Here is an 18,510-nt window from a genome sequence, read left to right as displayed (position 1 = left end):
TCCTGTTTTTTTTTTTTCCTATATGAAGTTGAAAATTGCTCTTTCCATGACTATGAAGAATTGTGTTGGAATTTTGATGAGGATTGCATTGAATCTGTAGATTGCTTTTGGTAATATGGCCATTTTCATTATGTTTTTAAAATTTTTTTAAATTAATTTTAAAAACTTTTAAATTTGTTTTTTAAGTTTTAAATTAATTTTTATTGGATATTTTTACATTTCAGATTTTATCCCCTTTCCCCATTCCCCCCCACACCCAGAAATCCCCTATCCTATCCTCCCTCCCTCTGCTTCTATGAGGATGTGCCCCACTCACCCACTCCTACCTCCCCAGCCTGGAATTCCCCCACACTGGGGCATCCAGCCTTCAGGGGACCAAGGCCTTCCTCTCCCACCTATGACTGAGAAGGCAATCCTTGCCTAAATATACAGCTGGAGCCATGGGTCCCTCTCTATGTGCTCCCAGGCTGCTGGCTTAGACCCTGAGAGCTCTGGTTGATTGGTATTGTTGCTCTCCCCACGGGGCCGTAAACACCTTCAGCTGTGTCAGTCTTCTAACTTCTCCATTGGGAAGCCCATGATCAGTTCAATGGTTAACTGTGAGCATTTTCCAAGAAAATGGTCCCAAGAAAAAAGCTGTGGTGGCCATTCTAATATTGAATAAAATCAACTTTCAACCAAAAGTTATCAAAAAAGATAAGGAAGGACACTTCATACTTGTCAAAGGAAAAGTCTACCAATATGACCTCTTAATTCTGAACATGTATGTTCCAAATGCAAGGGCACCCACATTCATAAAAAAATCTTTACTAAAGCTCAAAGCACACATTTTCACTATGTTAATCCTACCAATTCATGAGGCATAGTAGATCTTTCCATGTTCTGAGGTCTTCTATTTGTTTTTGCAGGCATTTGAAGTTCCTGTTGTACAGATGTCTCACTTGCTTGGTAAGAGTTACACCAAGATATTTTATACTATTTGTGGCTATTGTGAAGGGTGTTGTTTCTCTAATTTCTTTTTCAACTTGTTTATCATTTGTGTTTAGGAAGTCTACTGATTTGTTTGAGCAAATGTTATATCTTGCCACTTTGCTGAAGTTTTTTTTATCAGCTCTAGGAGGGCTCTGGTGGAATTTTGGGGGCTGCTTATGTATATTCTCATAACATCTGCAAACAGTGATATATTCACATACTTTTATACATAGACATCCATTTTGGCCAGCACCATTTGTTAAAGATGCTTCTCCTCCTGCCCTCCAGTGTGTATTTCTGGCTTCTTTATCAAAAATTACATGTTTGCATACATGTAGATTTATGTCTGTGTCTTCAATTTGATTCAATTGATCAACATGTCTGTCTTTGTGCCAATACCATGATGTTTTTATTCCTGTAGCTCTGTAGTAGAACTGGAAGTTGGAGATGGTGATAACTCCAGTAGTTCCAATATTCAGCATTGTTTGAGCTATCCTGTTTTTGTTGTTTGTTTGTTTGTTTGTTATATGTGTGTTTCCAAATACAAGCTGAAAATTATCCTCTTAAGCCTTAAGTTGAATTGTGTTGGGATTTTGATGGGGGATGCACTGAGTTTGCAGATTGCCTTTTTACTGTATCAGTACTACTGTGAGAGATCTTTCCATCTTCTACTATGTTCTTCAATTTCTTTCTTCAAAGTCTTCAAGGTTTTATAAGTTTTTCATTTGCATGTCTTGAGTTACCCCAAGAAGGTTTATATTATTTGAAGCTATTGTAAAAGGTGTTATTTCTCTGATTTCTTTTTCAGTCCATTTGTTATTATATATAAGAGGACTACTGTTTTTTTTTCTGAGTTAATTTTGTGTTCTGTTACTTTGCTGAAAGTGTTTATCAGCTGCATGAAAAAAACTATAAAGGATTAAACACTACTTCTGAAGGGCAATGTAAAATATAGGTTTTCAAAAGATACAAAAAACTCTCCAACAGACCTGAGGTATGAAATATTTGCCTTTTCTTCCATTAAGACAACAATAGAAGAACAGAGGTTACTGAGGGAATGGATATGTACTTGTATGCTACATTTGTTATGGATGTGTGTATGTGGGTGGGGAGTCACTTTCTTTCAGAATGAATGCTGAGTTTGAATATATATCTTCCTCTGTTCTACAAAGCAGTTTGTTTAGCCCTCTCCCATAGTCTTTACTTTGTATTTTAGTCATTTTTGGAGTAAATTAAACCAATGGAAATGGAGTGCTTCAAACTCAAAGGTGCAAGCACTTAATTGGCTGAGAAGTAGAACAGCCCAGTTGGAGCTTCAGGGGAGCTTTTTATATAGAAACTTTCACTTCTGACAACCTTCCTTCCAGAGGCTCATTTCATTCTCCTGCTGGTAAGACTTAAATCCCTTCACAGTTCATTGATACTGGTTTGGCAACCTTTTGTTTTCAATCAAAGAAAGAGGCTGAAGCAATGCTCAACTGAGCTATGTATACATGACACAGTGTATTTATGCCCTTGCCACCAAGGACTATGGCTGTGTGTGTGTGTGTGTGTGTGTGTGTGTGTGTGTGTGTAGATGACATCTCCCAGTCAATATCCTCATACTTTACCCAGAATTGGATTATGATAAATTATGATGACAGCAGTCAAATACATGCTGATGCCACCGCTTCTGTTGTTTCACCTGCACACAGCCTCTTGTGAGTTGCATCAAGTATCTAATACTGATTCTCTGTCAATCATGGTTGAAAATCAGAGGTTTCAAATAATCAGAGTATTCAAATAAGTTTTTATACAGTTTCCATGGAGATAGAATTTTATATTTCCTTACTGCTTCAGAATCCACTGGGGGATTACTGTAAGGTTTTGCTGATGGATGCCTTTCTATAAACCTTTTTAGTAAAAGACTTCTTCAAGGTCAAAGAACTTTTAACGGTATACATAAGTGGCAGGAACCAGGAGTGTGTTTCATTCTTTGCCCCCCCAGGACACTGCATACCCACACAGGTTTAAAGCCTCCCAGTGGTGCCACCATTACCCACATGGAACACACTGTAGCCATAATCTTCCAACAAATTAGGAAGATAGAAGGCAAATGGAAAACTAGTTGACTTAAGGGAAGTCTGACTCTCACCCTGAGGGTGCACACGACCTGCTTATGAGTCAATAACCAACACCTTGACTGTGAGTACAATCCATTTAAGATTACCTAAATCTTTCATTTCTCTGTATTTTGTCAATATTAGTTAAGTCAATTCTGATAACTGTTAATTCAGCTTTGATAGAAATGGAGGTAATTATATGTTTTTACGGAGTTGACCATTAAAGCATTTAGCAGAATATTTTTCTTTTGTAGTTAGATTATTAGAAATTGAAAGGAGCAAAAATCTGGAAAGTGCTATGTCTGAGTACTGTTCTTTGTTAAAAGTTGAATATTGTAAACTAGCCCCTGATGTGACACCATCAGATCACAAGGGCTCTTCTCTGATGAAGGAAGATGTAAACAGTCTGTAGGAGCCCAGATAGCCCTTCGGGGACGTGGACATGATGAAAAAACCAAATCCATGAAATTAAATTTGCCACCACCTTGATGTTCGGCTGTCGAGCCCCAACAGCTGTAAGAAATAAGATTCTGTTATTTATAAGACAGCCACTTTATGGTATTCTGTCACAGAGCCAGAGTGGATTATGATACAAAATTATAAAACTCATCCAGATGAAGGAGACCTAGTAGGGTTTGTTTGCAAGCACAGTCTAGAAGTTTCAAATTTTCAGCAGAGCTTAAAAAGAGTAATATGCGGAAAGTTTTTTTTTCTAAGCATAACGTAACTTCACACAAACAGAAAATAGATTAGCAATGGCCATTGCTAATCTGTTTGAAAGATTATCTTTTGAAAGATAATCAATGGAACATTTCGTCAGACTTGAAAAGGACATTAGAAGATCTGACTCAGAGCCCAAGGGAGGTCAGGGAAAACATGAAGAGGGGAGGAAGCTGCATGGGATCTGGGAGGTTAGGGATGGTAAAGAGCAGGCATAGAGAAATCTATGTTACTCTACCTCCATTTCACACCCAAACCGAGTAATCCAGTTTCTAATCACATGGAGACTCAAAATCTGTCATACTTCTGTAAGGTCCATTTGTCTGCCCTTGCTCATTTTACTCTGTATCTGGAAGTGAAGAATTCTCTCTTACAAGGCTTCAGGTACTATGTGTACAATCCATACACATGCACTCACACATGCACATGCCTTCCCCTTATGGACTAGCTCCCTTCTACCTTTTTTGGTTCCAGAAATATTTCAGTGTCTTGACACACTAGAATCAACTGGCCAGTTTCCTATTTTGATGGGAAGACTCTAACCCATAGGGCACACTCAGTAACCAGGTCTATAACTCTGGCATCAGTCAAACTGTTCTGTGTCCCTTCAACAACAACTTTCCAACACATGTCCCAAACGAACACTGCTATATTGTATGGGTATTCATGTTTACATATGAAAATTAGTTGCCATTTCTTTCTGGGATTTCTAAAAGCGGCTCTCAATTATTTAAATTTATTGTCAAATGTTATTTTTTGATAAAATTCCCACTGCCGGAGCTCAGCCTACAACACGAACAGCTTCATGGGATTGCAACCACACCCTATATCCAGCTGTAGCACCTAGAGTGCTGCACCATGTTCTCCAAAGCACCACATTAAACATCAAATCCTTCCTTTTTTCCATTCCTTCCTTTTTTATAATTTCATATTATGTTGGAGTTCAGACATCATTTCATCTTAAATCCATGAATCACTGCCAACTCCATGTCAAATCTGCATTAGATCTTTTCTGTAAGCTATCCTTATTCTGCTCTGTGCTTGTTCACAGTGTTCCAGAATTTCAGTATGTATCCCCTTGCTCCTTCCACTCTGAAGAGTGTTGGTATCATCTCTACTTTCTGTACTCAGTGTCTGAGCACTGAGTACTATGACATAACAGGTATTTATAAGAATATTGCTGGTGCTTTATTCTACAAATCAACAATACAATACCTATAAAAGACACACTTTGGGTGTGTAGTATTATTCTTATTTGAAGAAAACTAGTTTAATTAAGCATAAATAAAACCATAGAAAATTTCTTTATTAACTTTTTGTTGTATATTTTTTATTGAATATTTTATTTATATTTCAGATGTGATCCCCTTTACCCATTCCCCCCTCCACCCAGGAACCCCTATCACATTCCCCCTCCTCCTGCTTCTATGAGGATGTGCCCCCAACCACCGTCCTGCTCCCACCTCCCGATCTACGATTTCCCCCACACTGGGGCATCCCGCCTTCACTGGACCAAGGTCTTCCTCTCCCCCTATGCCTGACAAGGCCATCCCTCCCTATGTATATAGCTGGAGCCATGGGTCCCTCCCTATGTGCTCCCAGGCTGGTGGTTTAGACCCTGGGAGCTCTGGTTGGTTGGTTTTGTTGCTCTTCAGATGGGGCCCCAAAACCCTTCAGCTCCTCAGTCTTCTAACTTCTCTATTGGGAACCCCATGATCAGTTCAATGGTTAGCTGTGAGCATCCACCTCTCTATATTTCAGGCTCTGGCAGACCTCTAAGGAAACAGCTATATCAGGCTCCTGTCAGCATGCACTTCCTGGCATCTACATTAAGCGTCTGTCTGTCTTTGGTGACCGCACAAGAAATGAATACCCAGGTGGAGCAGTCTCCAGATGACCCTGCTTCAGTTTCTGTCCCACACTGTCCCAATATTTGCTCCTTTGAGTATTTTGTTACTCCTTCTAAGAAGGACCAAAGCACGCATACTTTGGTCTTCCTTGTACATGAGCTTCATGTAATCTGTGAGTTGTATCTTGGATACTGCAAGCTTTTGGGCTAATATCCAATTATCAGTGAGTGCATACCGTGTGTGTTCTTTTTTGACTGGGTTATCTCACTCAGGATGATATTTTCTAGTTACATCCATTTGCTTAAGAATTTTTCAAACTCCTGATCTCTCCAAGACTTTTACCATGAAGGGATGTTGAATTTTGTAAAATTCTTTTTCAGCATTTAGTGATATGATCATGTTGTTTTTTTCTTTGAGTTTGTTTATATAGTGGATTACATTGATGGATTTCCGAATATTGAACCATCCCTACATTCCTGGGATAAAGCCTACTTGATCATTATGGAGGATTGTTTTGATATATTTTTGGATTTGGTTTGCAAGCATTTTATTGAGTATTGTTGTATCAATATTCATAAGGGAGATTGATCTTAAGTTCTATTTCTTTGTTCTATCTTTGTGTGGTTTATGTATGAGTGTAATTATGACTTCATAGAATGAATTGTGTAGTGTTCCTTCTGTTTCTATTTTGTGGAACAGTTTGAAGAGAATTGGTATTAGGTCTTCTTGGAAGGTCTGATAGAATTCTGCACTAAAATCTGGTCCTGAGCTTTTTTTGGTGCGCAGACTGTTAATGACTGCTGCTATTTCTTTAGGGGCTAGGAGACTGTTTAGATAGTTTATCTGCTCCTGATTTAACTTTGGTACCTGGTATCTGTCTAGAAAGTTGACCAATTCATCCAGATTTTCGAGTTTTGTTGAGTATAGGCTTTTGTAGTAGAATCTGATTATTTTTTTAATTTCCCCAGTTTCTGTTGTTATGTCACCCTTTTTAGTTCTAATTTTATTAATCTGGATACTGTTTCTGTGCCTTTTGGTTAGTCTGGCTAAGGGCTTATCTATATTGTTGATTTTCTCAAAGAACCAGCTCCTGGTTTTGTTGATATTTTGCATAGTTCTTTCTGTTTCTACTTGGTTGATTTCAGCCCTGAGTTTGATTATTTCCTCCCATCTACTTCTCTTGGGTGTATTTGTTTCCTTTTGTTCTAGAGCTTTCAGGTGTGCTGTTTTCTTCTTAGTGTATGCTCTCTCCAGTTTGTCTTTGTAGACACTTAGAGCTATGAGTTTTCCTCTTAGCACTGCTTTAATAGAGTATCACAATTTTTGGTATGATGTGTCCTCATTGTCATTAAATTCTAAAAAGTCTTTAACTTCCTTCTTTATTTCTTCTTTGACTAAGTCATCACTGAGTAGAGCTTTGTTCAGTTTCTATGTGTGGGCTTTCCATTGTTTTTGTCATTATTAAAGACCAGTCTTAGTCTGTGGTGATCTGATAGGGTACAAGGGATAATTTCAATCTTTTTGTATCTGTTGAGGCCTGTTTTTGAACAATTATATGGTCTATTTTGGAGAAGGTACCATGAGGGGCTGAGAAAAAGATAAATTCTTTTGTTTTAGGATGAAATGTCTTATAGATATATGTTAAATCCATTTGGTTCATAACTTCTGTTAATTTCATTGTGTCTCTGTTTAGTTTCTGTTTCCATGATCTGTCCTTTGCTGAGAGTGGGGTGTTGAAATCCTCCACTATTATTGTGTAAGGTGCAACTTGTGCTTTGAGCTTTAATAAAGTTTCTTTTATGTATGTGGGTGCCCTTGCATTTGAAGCATAGATGTTCAGAATTGAGAGTTCATCTTGGTAGAGTTTTCCTTTGATAAGTATGAAGTGTCCTTCCTTATCTTTTTTGATTACTTTTGGTTGAAAGTCAATTTTATTTGATATTAAAATGGCTATTCCAGCTTGTTTCTTTGGAACATTTGCTTGAAAAATTTTTTCCATATTTATACTTTGAGGTAGTGTCTGTCTTTTTCACTGAGGTGCATTCCTGTATTCAGCAAAATTCTGGGTCCTGTTTATGTATCCAGTCTGATAGTGTATGTCTTTTTATTGGAGAATTGAATCCATTGATGTTAAACAGATATTAAGGAAAAATGATTGTTGCTTCCTGTTATTTTTGTTATTAGAGGTGGAATTATGTTTGTGTAGCTATCTTCTTTTGGGGTTGTTGGAAGATTACTTTCTTGCTTTTTCTAGGTTGTAGTTTCCCTCCTTGTGTTGGAGTTTTCCATTATCCTTTGAAGTGCTGGATTTGTGGGAAGATTGTGTAAATTTGGTTTTGTCATGGAATATCTTGGCTTCTCCATTTATAGTGACTGAGAGTTTTGCTGAGTATAGAAGTCTCAGCTGGCATTTGTATTCTCTTAGGGTCTGTATGATATCAGTACAGGATCTTCTGGGTTTTATAATCTCTGGTGAGAAACCTGGTATAATTCTGATAGGTCTGCCTTTATATGTTACTTTACCTTTTCCCCCTTACTGTTTTTACTGGATTTTTTTTGTTGTTGTTTTTTTGTGCATTTGATGTTTTGATTATTATGTGACAAAGAAATTTCTTTTCTGGTCTAGTCTATTTGGAGTTCTGTAGGCTTCTTGTATATTTAAGAACATCTCTTTCTTTAGGTTAGGGAAGTTTTCCTCTGTAATTTTGTTGAAGATATTTACTGGCCCTTTAACTTGTCAATCTTCACTCTCATCTATACCTATTATCCCTAGGTTTGGTCTTCTCATTGTGTCCTGGATTTCCTGGGTGTTTTGGGTTAGAAGCTTTTTGATTCTGCATTTTCTTTGACAGTTGTGTCAATGTTTTCCATGGTATCTTCTGCACATGAGATTCTCTCTTCTATCTCTTTTATTCTATTGGTGATGCTTATGTCTATGACTCCTGATTTCTTTCCTCGGTTTTCTATTTCCATGGTAGTCTCTCTTTGAGATTTCTTTATTGTTTCTACTTCCATTTTTAGATCCTGGATGGTTTTGTTTCATTCCTTTACCTGTTTGGTTGTGTTTTCTTGCAATTCTTTAAGGGAATTTTGTATTTCCTCTTTAAAGGATTCTACCTGTTTATCTGTGTTCTCCTGTATTTCTTTAAGGGAGTTGTTTATGTCTTTCTTAAAGTCCTCTATCATCATCATGAGAAGTGATTTTAAATCTAATCCTGCTTTTCTGGTGTGATGAGGTGTCCAGGGCTTGCTATGGTGGGAGAACTGGGTTCTGATGATGTCAAGTAACTTTAGTTTCTGTTCCTTATATTCTTGCTCTTGCTTTTTGCTATCTGGTTAACTCTAGTGCTATTTGCACTTACTGTCTCTGACTGTAGTCTGTCTTTCCAGTTATCTTGCTTGTGTTAGAACTCCTCAAAGTCCAGATGTCTCTGTGATTCTGTGATCCTGAGCTCCTGGGTGGAAGAACCCCTGTGACTCGGGCTGCCTCTGGGATCCTGAAATCCTGCAGCTCTGAGTGCAGTGGTTCCTCTAGGATGGCTCAGGATAAGGTGTCTTCAAGGGAGTAGAGCAGTTAGGTGTCTGTCCCAGCCAAAAGGACCAAGTGAAAGGTGGAAGGGGAGTGGTAGTCCAGAGGGACAGGGCTTAGGTGGCTGATGAGTGCCCCAGGCTCCCAGTTGTAGCTCTGGTATATAGGGTAGTGTGAGGGGATTCTTACCTGCTGCTCTGAGTGCAGTGGCTCCTCCTCTCTTAACTTAAAGCAGACACTGAAATATCTAGAGAAATGAGGATTCTATAGCTCTGAAATGTGACTACCAGATTTTACATTAGTATACAAGGATTTCAATTAACACTTCAAAACTAGCACACAAAATAGTAGCTAGGCTATTGTATTAATGCTTAAACATCTTAGTTACAGAAATTAACCTAGGAGGATTGAGGAAGGAGGACAAGAAAAGAAATGGCTTTTGAAGACTTTTTGGAAAGCTGAGGGATGTTATACAGAGGTAAACAATCTGGTGTCTTTACACCTTCCAGTGGGGCAGTTGCTGCATTGGTACAGAGGAGCAAAGGATCCAAAGCAATGCAGTGAATAAAGTAAGGGCAATGTTTCGGGCATGCACAGAGCACCAAGGGTAAAGCTCACTGGAGAATAAAATATGGGCAGATATAGTAACGTGTAGAAGTGGACACTAGTAATATCCTTCTGGGGGAGAAAGGAAGATTGTGAAAGATCAATGAATTTGGCAATCTGTAGGTATAAAGGGATTTGGAGCTCCTTTACAGTCACTGTCAGAGAGATACTACATGTGCTGATTAGTTGTCAACCTGACACATGGTATCCATCCTCATTTGAGAAGAGAGTACCTCAATAGAAAAAATGCCACCACCACCAGATTGGCACTTTGCAATCCTATAAAACATTTTCTTAATTAGTGACTGAAGTAGGATGGTCCATCCCATTGTGAATAGTGCCTCCCATGGGTTTGTGGTCCTAGGTTGTCTAACATGGTAGCCTGAGAAGGCATGAAGATCAAGTAAGTAGCATATCTCCATGGCCTCTGCCTGACTTCCCTGATAATGGGCTACAAGCCATAAGACAATAAACCCTTCCTCCCAAGTTGCTTTTGGTCAACGATGTTTTATCACAGCAATAGAAATCCTAACTAAGATGCTACATTTCAGCACCAATTTGTATTTTTATTTAAAAAAATATTACTTTAACTGTACAAATTTATAAGGAGTAAGGTGATAATTTATAACTTTTTCATGTGTTCTGTGCAATGAAAAATCATTGATGGTAGCTAACAATTGCTACTTCTCAGATATTTTTAGAATTGTTTTGATTAACATTAAATAATCACCATGCTTATGGAGTATACTGTGATATTTCAATGCATGTGTAAAATATGTACTTATCAAACGTGGGTAATCAACATTTCCATCTCTTCCTCATGACCTTTTGTTTGGAACCTCCAAACTCCTCTTTCCTCATTACTCACAAAATATATGGGCTATTGTGAAACTGTAGTCACACTGTTCTGCAGAACACCACAATTTATCACTTCTATTTATGGTTAAGTTCCTGCTATGCAACTTCCCAGCATCTTTGCTACCTATAATCTAGCCTCCAGTAATCATTATTACACATTTCAATCAACACTTTTTAATATCCTCAATAGATGAATCATGTGGGATTCGTTTTTCTGCATCTGTCCTTTCACTGAGCATATCATACTCCAGATCCATGTGTTTTGGTGCAGATGACGAGATACTAATGCTTTGCTGGACAAATATTAGTCACATATACAACATTTCCTGTGTTTGGTATTTAGCATTCAATGCGTACACCATATTTTCTGTGATGAAATGTATTACTACATATATTGAAATTTCACTATTGCATAATTTATATGCTAGCTTCTAAAAGGCAAGGTAAAACTCAACAATATTATAAGCATACAGCAGAAAAGACAAAAGATTTTCTAAAAACAGGAATTAAAGTTGGGTAATAAATAATAAGGTTTTCAGAAGTGTCTAGAATTGAAAGTTTCCAGTACCCCACTGTAAATCTTGTTGAGATTAACTTCTTTGATGTTATCAAAGATGAGACTGTGCTGAGGATATGTGTACATGGGCACACAGACCTGAGCCCTCATTTGGCATCAGAAACCATCATGCATGCCAAATTTACCTCATGAATATTCATCTTCTTTTGATCAGACTATTAACATCTTTTTATCATATTCATTACCAGCACTGCAAATGTACACTGCACAAAATGTCAGGACTTCATACAGTAAGTAATTAATCTAGGGAGCGGGAGAAGGAGAGAAAAAAAAAAAAACAAACAGCAATAAAACAAAACTAAGATCACGAGGAAGGCATATTTACAACATGTTTAGAAGTTTGCTTGGCTGAGATATGAACTGGCAGAAGCCAACACCATAACACGACTCCATATCAGATATGGGAAGCCTAAAGACAGAGAGAGGATAATGTAAAAGGCACACCATATTAACTCCTGGACATCTTATTTCCTGGCCATAAATCTTATTAACTTGTATTACAAATTGTCATCAAACTTAGAGATAAAGGATAATTTATGCTTCATGTACAAAGCTAATGTTTCTATCCCACTGGGAAGCACAGGACCAGAAAATGAGAAAGTTGAATGGGAAACCTGGAACCATCCTGTCCACATGTGCTATATGGCAAAGAAGGTTATGTGTTGACAGTAGATATTCAGCCCAGCATGGGTGTCACTGGGGACTCAGATCTAAAATACCTATGGTCTGTCACAGAAAGGTTCCTGATCATACAGCCTGAGCAGATTTTACTAAAAAATATTTTTGGTGCAAAAGAAAGAATTTGTTTTTCAGGGAAGAATTATTATGCATCACATTTTTAATTTTCCTTCTTCAAATGATAGTTCAAAAATCCATCAAAGCAAATGCTACTTTGGGGTTTCCATTCACCAAGAGATTTGACCTACACTAACTGAAACACGCTAATATGCAATCTAAAATGGTGGAACAGAGCCTCATCCATATGCACTGGGACCAATGTTATTGAACCTTTATTTTAAAATCTTGCTTATGATGAACAAAGACACAGAAAGGAGACTAGAAATGAGCTGTGAACTGAAGTACACTAAATGCCACTAAGGGAGATGCTCATACAGTTCAGCCCTTAAGGCTAAAATAACCCTGATCAATCACAGATGATCACCTATTATATAAGCTAGTTACATGAACATCTCATGTACACTCTGAAAGAAAGAAAGACCACCACAGAACCTATGCTAGCTTGATACAGAGGTTTTAAAGAAGATCAAAATAAGTACATTTTAGTTCCAATGCTTAAAAGGGTCTTTGACCACTTAACATTACATAGTAGACACATCAAATGTGTTTGTTAGAAATTACATTTTGAAAATACCAAACAGCTCTTAGAAGATAGCTTATTCTTTCTGGTAGCTATGCCAGACAACAATAATAGTAAAAGAATGTTAAGAAGACATCTGTTCCCAAACTTAACACTCAGAATAGTTAACATTTAGGTTGATTTTTACTAGTTTTTAATATAAATGTATTTCAATAGTAATCACATCAGATTTGTTTATATGGCAGAGATTATTGCTATATTTAGCTTTTATTATTTAGAAAAATACAGAAAGTAATCTTTCTTAATTTGGGATTATAGTAAAAAGGAAAGCTATAGCCTTAAAATGTACTCACTATTAATGTGCAGATGTAAATCAGTGGTAGTAGGCTTGCCTAGCATGTCTAGGGTCCTGGATTTGATCTCTAACAGTGCCAAAAACCATAGTGTACCTAATATTTATATTATTTGAAATCAATGTTGTAGGTAAAACTATCAATATCACACAGGATTTTATATGTACACATAAAATATACACATGTATGCATGTTATGTATATGAATAAATATTTAAATGTACACACATATCCAGCAACTGGCCATTCAGTTACACATTGCTTATGGATAATTACCTGCCTATGGGCTATGACTTGTTTTAAGAGCTTGTCATTTCTTTCTTAGTCCATTAATTCCATAAGAGAGGAAATGTACAGCTGTGGAAAAAGTGTTGAGTCAGAAGCCTTACAGTATGACTATATTATCTGCCTTGCATTTTACAGTACTGCTGTGAAGGTTAAATGAGAGTTTTCATACTAAAGCATCAAAATTACCATCCTGCCTCAGGTTAACTATTAATACTGATTTAAACATCTTAAGTCATTCTCCATTTTATGCCAAACACAGCAGTTTTGGTTTTCTTGAGCCTAAGTTCACAATATTTGAAAATTAAAATTTATAATGTCTCTTTTCACATTAAAATCATGATTATAGCTACTTGTAACAACGAACAGTGTCCTGTGGGACATCTCTTCTGCATATTCCTCACAAATATGAATATTAACTAGTGTATACTCACACAATAATGCACATATTGCACCTATTATCTTATAAACATGAAGAAGAAAGCAGGCCAAACAACTCAGCTTCAAGCACTCCAGCCTGAGGTTGACTAAACCTACATTTTCCTTCATTTATTTATGAGAAATTTTTCTAAGAATTATTTCTGAGAAGTAGTTTTCTAAAGTTCATTTAGGTTATTCATATCTCACACACACACAAACAAAACTGCTTAAGCACACAAAGGTCACACAGAACCATTTATGGATTAAAGCCCCACACCCTCATTCTGCCTGTTACATTTCTGTCACTAAAATATTTTTGCCATTCTTTTAACATGTTGTAGAAAAGTGGAGGTCTAGGATTGGTCTTTAAGAAAAATCTCTGGGATAGGGGTTTTCTAGGGAGGTTCCCTAGGGGAAAGGGGATGGCATCTGAAATGTAAATAAATAATATCCAATAAAAAATAAATTAAAAAAAGAAAAATCTCCCTAGAATGCAGTGTAAAGACCACAGTCCTCATCCACTGGTCGAAGGAACATGGAGCCAGGCCTTGATCCCTTCAAAGGGTCATTTGGGTGTGAACCAATATGAGCATGTGGCCCTGTTCCATGTAATAGTTATGCCTTGAGGATAGGGAATATTCTAATTATTTTAAGGATGAAAAACCAAAATTACTACAAAGAAAATATAGGGCATTGTGCATAGGGAGGTGGGCCACAGTAACACAGCATATCTGGCATGTTTGTAGACTCTAGAATTTTGCTTTAACAAGCACAAGGTAACACACTGTGCTATATTTGTGAGAACAAACCATATGGAACAGAATTCCTGAACATTCTCAGAACTAGCAGTTCTGAGAATTTCTAGCAGTTATATCAAGATAGACTTCTGTGCTTACATGGTGCCTTCTCTTCTTGGGCCCAAGCTCTTGTTCACTGGCTAACTGAATTCTTGATTAAGGTGGTCATTACAGAGAGAGCATTGCTCTGACATAGTTACCGCACTCTACCATGTGCTCTAGCTGTCTAGGTAAGACAGAAAAACCTATCCAGACTATACAAAACTCTCCCTTAATAAGAAAACATTCAGTTTCAGAAGAGTCTGTTAGAATTGTGGCTAATTATTACTGATTATTTACAGAGACAATGTAGTTCACTGTATTTTACCTGACATAAAATACTAGAGACACTAAAAAAAAAAAAAAGAAACTTAAAAGTCTTCTAAAATGTATCATATCTGTTTAGAAATTGCAATACTTAGAAATAAAGTAACAAGTTTCCATTTAAAATACCAAACCTAAGTTTCATCTTGGCAGTGTGTTCCAAATCAGTGAATCTCAGCTACAGGCTGAGGTCTAGGGGCCGCCGTATAAAGCAGAGGCGCTAGGCATCAAGAGGAATATAAACATTCTTATTGGACGCTGGGAAATGACCCAACCAAAATTTGGCATAACAAACCTGAGAAGGGGGACACTTGATGGCACATCATTTAATATCAAAGGTTCCAGAGGTATTACAATCATGAGTCACACTAATGGATGCTGCAAAAGAGTCTCAGGCAAAATGTCCTGTTTTGTTAATGGTCCTGTGAACAGGGATAGTGTCCACTCAGGAGGATGATGGGGACATTCCTAAACTGCGTGCTTCAGAAAGCCCAAACCTACCAATTACAGTGAAGACGCGAGACTTAAAATGAAAAAATATTAAGAACACTTCTGAAATTTTTTCCAGGTAACATTCCAATAACATTTCATGATATACCCTAAATCTGGTTCTTTACTTAAAGCTCTTGTCTTCAATGGCTTTCCATCATCTCGCCCAGCAAACCTTGACTCAGTCCAGAAGAGTGTGGAAAGGTAAGCTCAGTAAAATGCCCACAGAAGGCAGCTTTTCTCACATTTGGACTGCTTTATTGCTAGAAAAAAAAAGCTTTTTATCAGAAGTAATTCTAAGTAATTGTTGAATTGACTGAATGTAAGTCTGAATGGATAAACTGAGTGTTTCTGTGATTATTTTCCTTATTCCACATTGCCCAAATTATTTATTTTTTTCAAACATTTATCTATTAAACTTTAATCATTGCATTACTTCTATATTCTGGACCTTGAGTGTTCCCTACTGGCCATGTGACAAATCTTGGTGCCCAGGATGACACTGTTGGGACACCATAGGAAAGTGGAGGTGAAGTCTAGTGTGTACTAGCAGTGCCATCTGGAAGGAGACCTTCATGTCACTGGGGGTGTGACATGGAAGGAGACTGTGCTCACAGGAACATGTACCCTTCTTTGCTCTCGTGTTCCTTACAAAAAGAGAGTGGTTTTTATACCTCACATTATTACCACAATGTCCTCTGAATGTCCAAATCCACACGGTCAGTGGGTCTTGGGATGCAACTGCTAAGGCTATGAGTGGCAGCAACCCTTTTCTTCAGCATTTGATGATCTCAGGAGTTGATTATAAGAGCAGATAATTAACTAATGCAATAATGGTTATGTTTATAACGGTCTCCTTCACTTCGCATGAACTGGAGGGTAATGATCAAATATAACTGCTTGTCTTACTCCTCAAGGCCATGCACTGCAGCAGAAAGGCACCAAGTGCTGCAAGCCTCATCCAAGAGGAGTGCAAGGAATCTGAGATCTGAGTTCCATTTTCCTTACATGTATTTGCAGGAACCAACAAGGCTGGGCGACAAAAAGAGCCCAAACCCAAACCTAACCAACCAAACAAAGCAGAATTTGACGGACAAAGGTGAATATACATGAGACCCGCTGTCTTAGCCAAAGAACAATTTTCAGTGCTGGGAAACAATTTTAATGAGGCAGACACAAAATAACAAATACCAAAATACACAGAAGTAAAACGGAATGGTCCCCTATCCTTAAAAATGCTCCTGCAGAACAATATAAACTGCAGGCCCTCACTCAACCTTATGAAATTTGGTTCTATAGCAAGAATTTTACTCTGTGCATTACACTGGCAGAAAAATTCTTGGTGCTTACCATTGAAAATGAGTGACATCATATTTAGCAAATTACTTGAGGGAGCAAAATTAATAAGCAGGCAACTTGTGAATAGTAAAAGCTAAAGATTTCCTTTTAAGTGTTAAGCAAAATCAAACTCAGTTTCCAATTATAATGACAGCACTCGAAATATGTGAGGATCCCATCTGAAATACTTGCTAAGCTGTGCTTCCCTGTTGAGGCTTTTCTTGAGTGTCATTCACACTCAGCCACTCAAAATGCAGAAGTGCTAAATTTAATTCTTAGGCAATTTAATTAAAAGTTACAAGATTTTCTTTCTCTTTCTCTTCTGTCTGAAAAAAAAACCAACACCACAAACAAAAACAGAAAGCACTAACCAATGGAAATTCTGACTTTTTTTTTTTTTTTTTTTACTAACTTTGTGCTGTACAGTCATGGGGCAGTGAATAAAACAAAGCAATGCAAGTAAGGGAGCTTTGTGAGAGACTGAGGCAGGCAGGGACTCTTGTTCTACAGGAACACTGCTCTGTGAGCAGAGTGCTGATGAGGCATGCTGTTTACTCACTGGTTGGAGGAGGTAGATGAGAGATTCCTTTTGGATTATTATAATTGGCACAGCAGTGATGTGAGTGGCTTGGAAAAGGGTATTCACAGATGCCATGATCTGGTCAAAACGCCCACCGAGACCTCCCAGGGTCACGATCACATCAACCTAAGCAAGGAAAGGCAAATTAGAAGTCACATATATGAACAATGCAAAACCACGTAATACTATCAACTGCCTGAATGGTGCTTTCAATACCATAATATTCAATAAGCAAAGGGAAAGCATTCTTCAAATCTGCTGCTCGAAAGAGAAAACAAGTTCCTGTTCAAGGTCACTGAGCTGGAAAATGGCAGAGCTGGGTGTCAAGATCTACTTGATGGTAAAGTTTAGTCTTTACCATGTGCCTTTAACCTAGCAAACCAACATGCTCTTTCCATGCAGACAGCTTCACTGATTTCTATCATGTCCTTACAGTATGAGGTCACAGACCAGTCATGAAGCAGAAAGGAAGGAAGCACTTAATTATGATATTGTGCAAAAACCTTCCACTCATTTTAAAACTTAAAATCATCAATTTATATAATAGCAGTTGCTTAAAGGGGAGTAAATTTTGGCTGTAGGTTTTAAAATATATTAAAATTTAGATAACATTCAGTCTGAAAAGGTGGCAGGATTTCAGAAAATTATCTATGACATAAACACCAATATAGCCTATTCAGTTCTGAGTGGAATTGTAAGTAAGAGCAGTCTGAAAGACTGTCCAGTGTTTTTAATTTATTTATGTAATTTATTGACTAACTTATTTTATTTACCGTTTCTAAGCTCTGGTACTTTGCATAGTGACTAACACCTATAAGATATTCAAGGCCCTGATAACTAAATAAAAATATTTTATACAGACAGACAGACAGACAGACACACACACAGAGAGAGAGAGAGAGAGAGAGAGAGAGAGAGAGAGAGAGAGAGAGAGAAAGAGAGAGAGAGAGAGATCACTGAAAGGAGAAATAGATGCATCATAATTCTGGGGTATATAAAATTGATAGTGGTATTATATCAAAACATCAAAATGTAAGTTGCATAGAAAAATGAAGAAATTTGGGGTGAGCTTCCCATTTCTGTCCTTATCAGTGTTGGGAGAATGGGATTTAAATTTGGATAATATATGTCATGTTATAGCTTGCAGTTTAAGACAGACAAAGCACACACTTACAGGATCTGGTAGTATTTAGAGTGAGAACTCTATACTTCTAACAGTTAGATTTGGGACTTAGGGAAATGTAGGAAGTAGGTATCCTTTAGACTGAAGGCACGAGTTCATCTTTTGAGGAAAGCATGCACTCACTGTGAGCAATCCAACCAACATGTAGACAGAGTCCACTTCTATAGGAAA

At 37.5% G+C, this 18,510-nt stretch overlaps 1 protein-coding gene across 2 annotated transcripts in view; it reads right to left on the bottom strand.

Moving 5' to 3' along the window:
* Tpk1 (thiamin pyrophosphokinase 1) overlaps positions 1-18,510 on the bottom strand; it is a 323,577-nt gene that overhangs the window by 116,272 nt on the left and 188,795 nt on the right. For both annotated transcript variants that reach the window (XM_034519348.2, XM_034519349.2), the window contains one exon: positions 17,136-17,282. In XM_034519348.2, the coding sequence (XP_034375239.1) occupies positions 17,136-17,282 (147 nt within the window). The remainder of the gene's footprint in view (positions 1-17,135; positions 17,283-18,510) is intronic.

The sequence above is a fragment of the Arvicanthis niloticus genome, chromosome 15 (genome assembly GCF_011762505.2).
Source record: "Arvicanthis niloticus isolate mArvNil1 chromosome 15, mArvNil1.pat.X, whole genome shotgun sequence".
NCBI lineage: Eukaryota > Metazoa > Chordata > Mammalia > Rodentia > Muridae > Arvicanthis > Arvicanthis niloticus.
The sequence above is the reverse complement of the archived record's forward strand: the minus strand, read 5'-3'. Positions and strand labels throughout refer to the sequence as shown.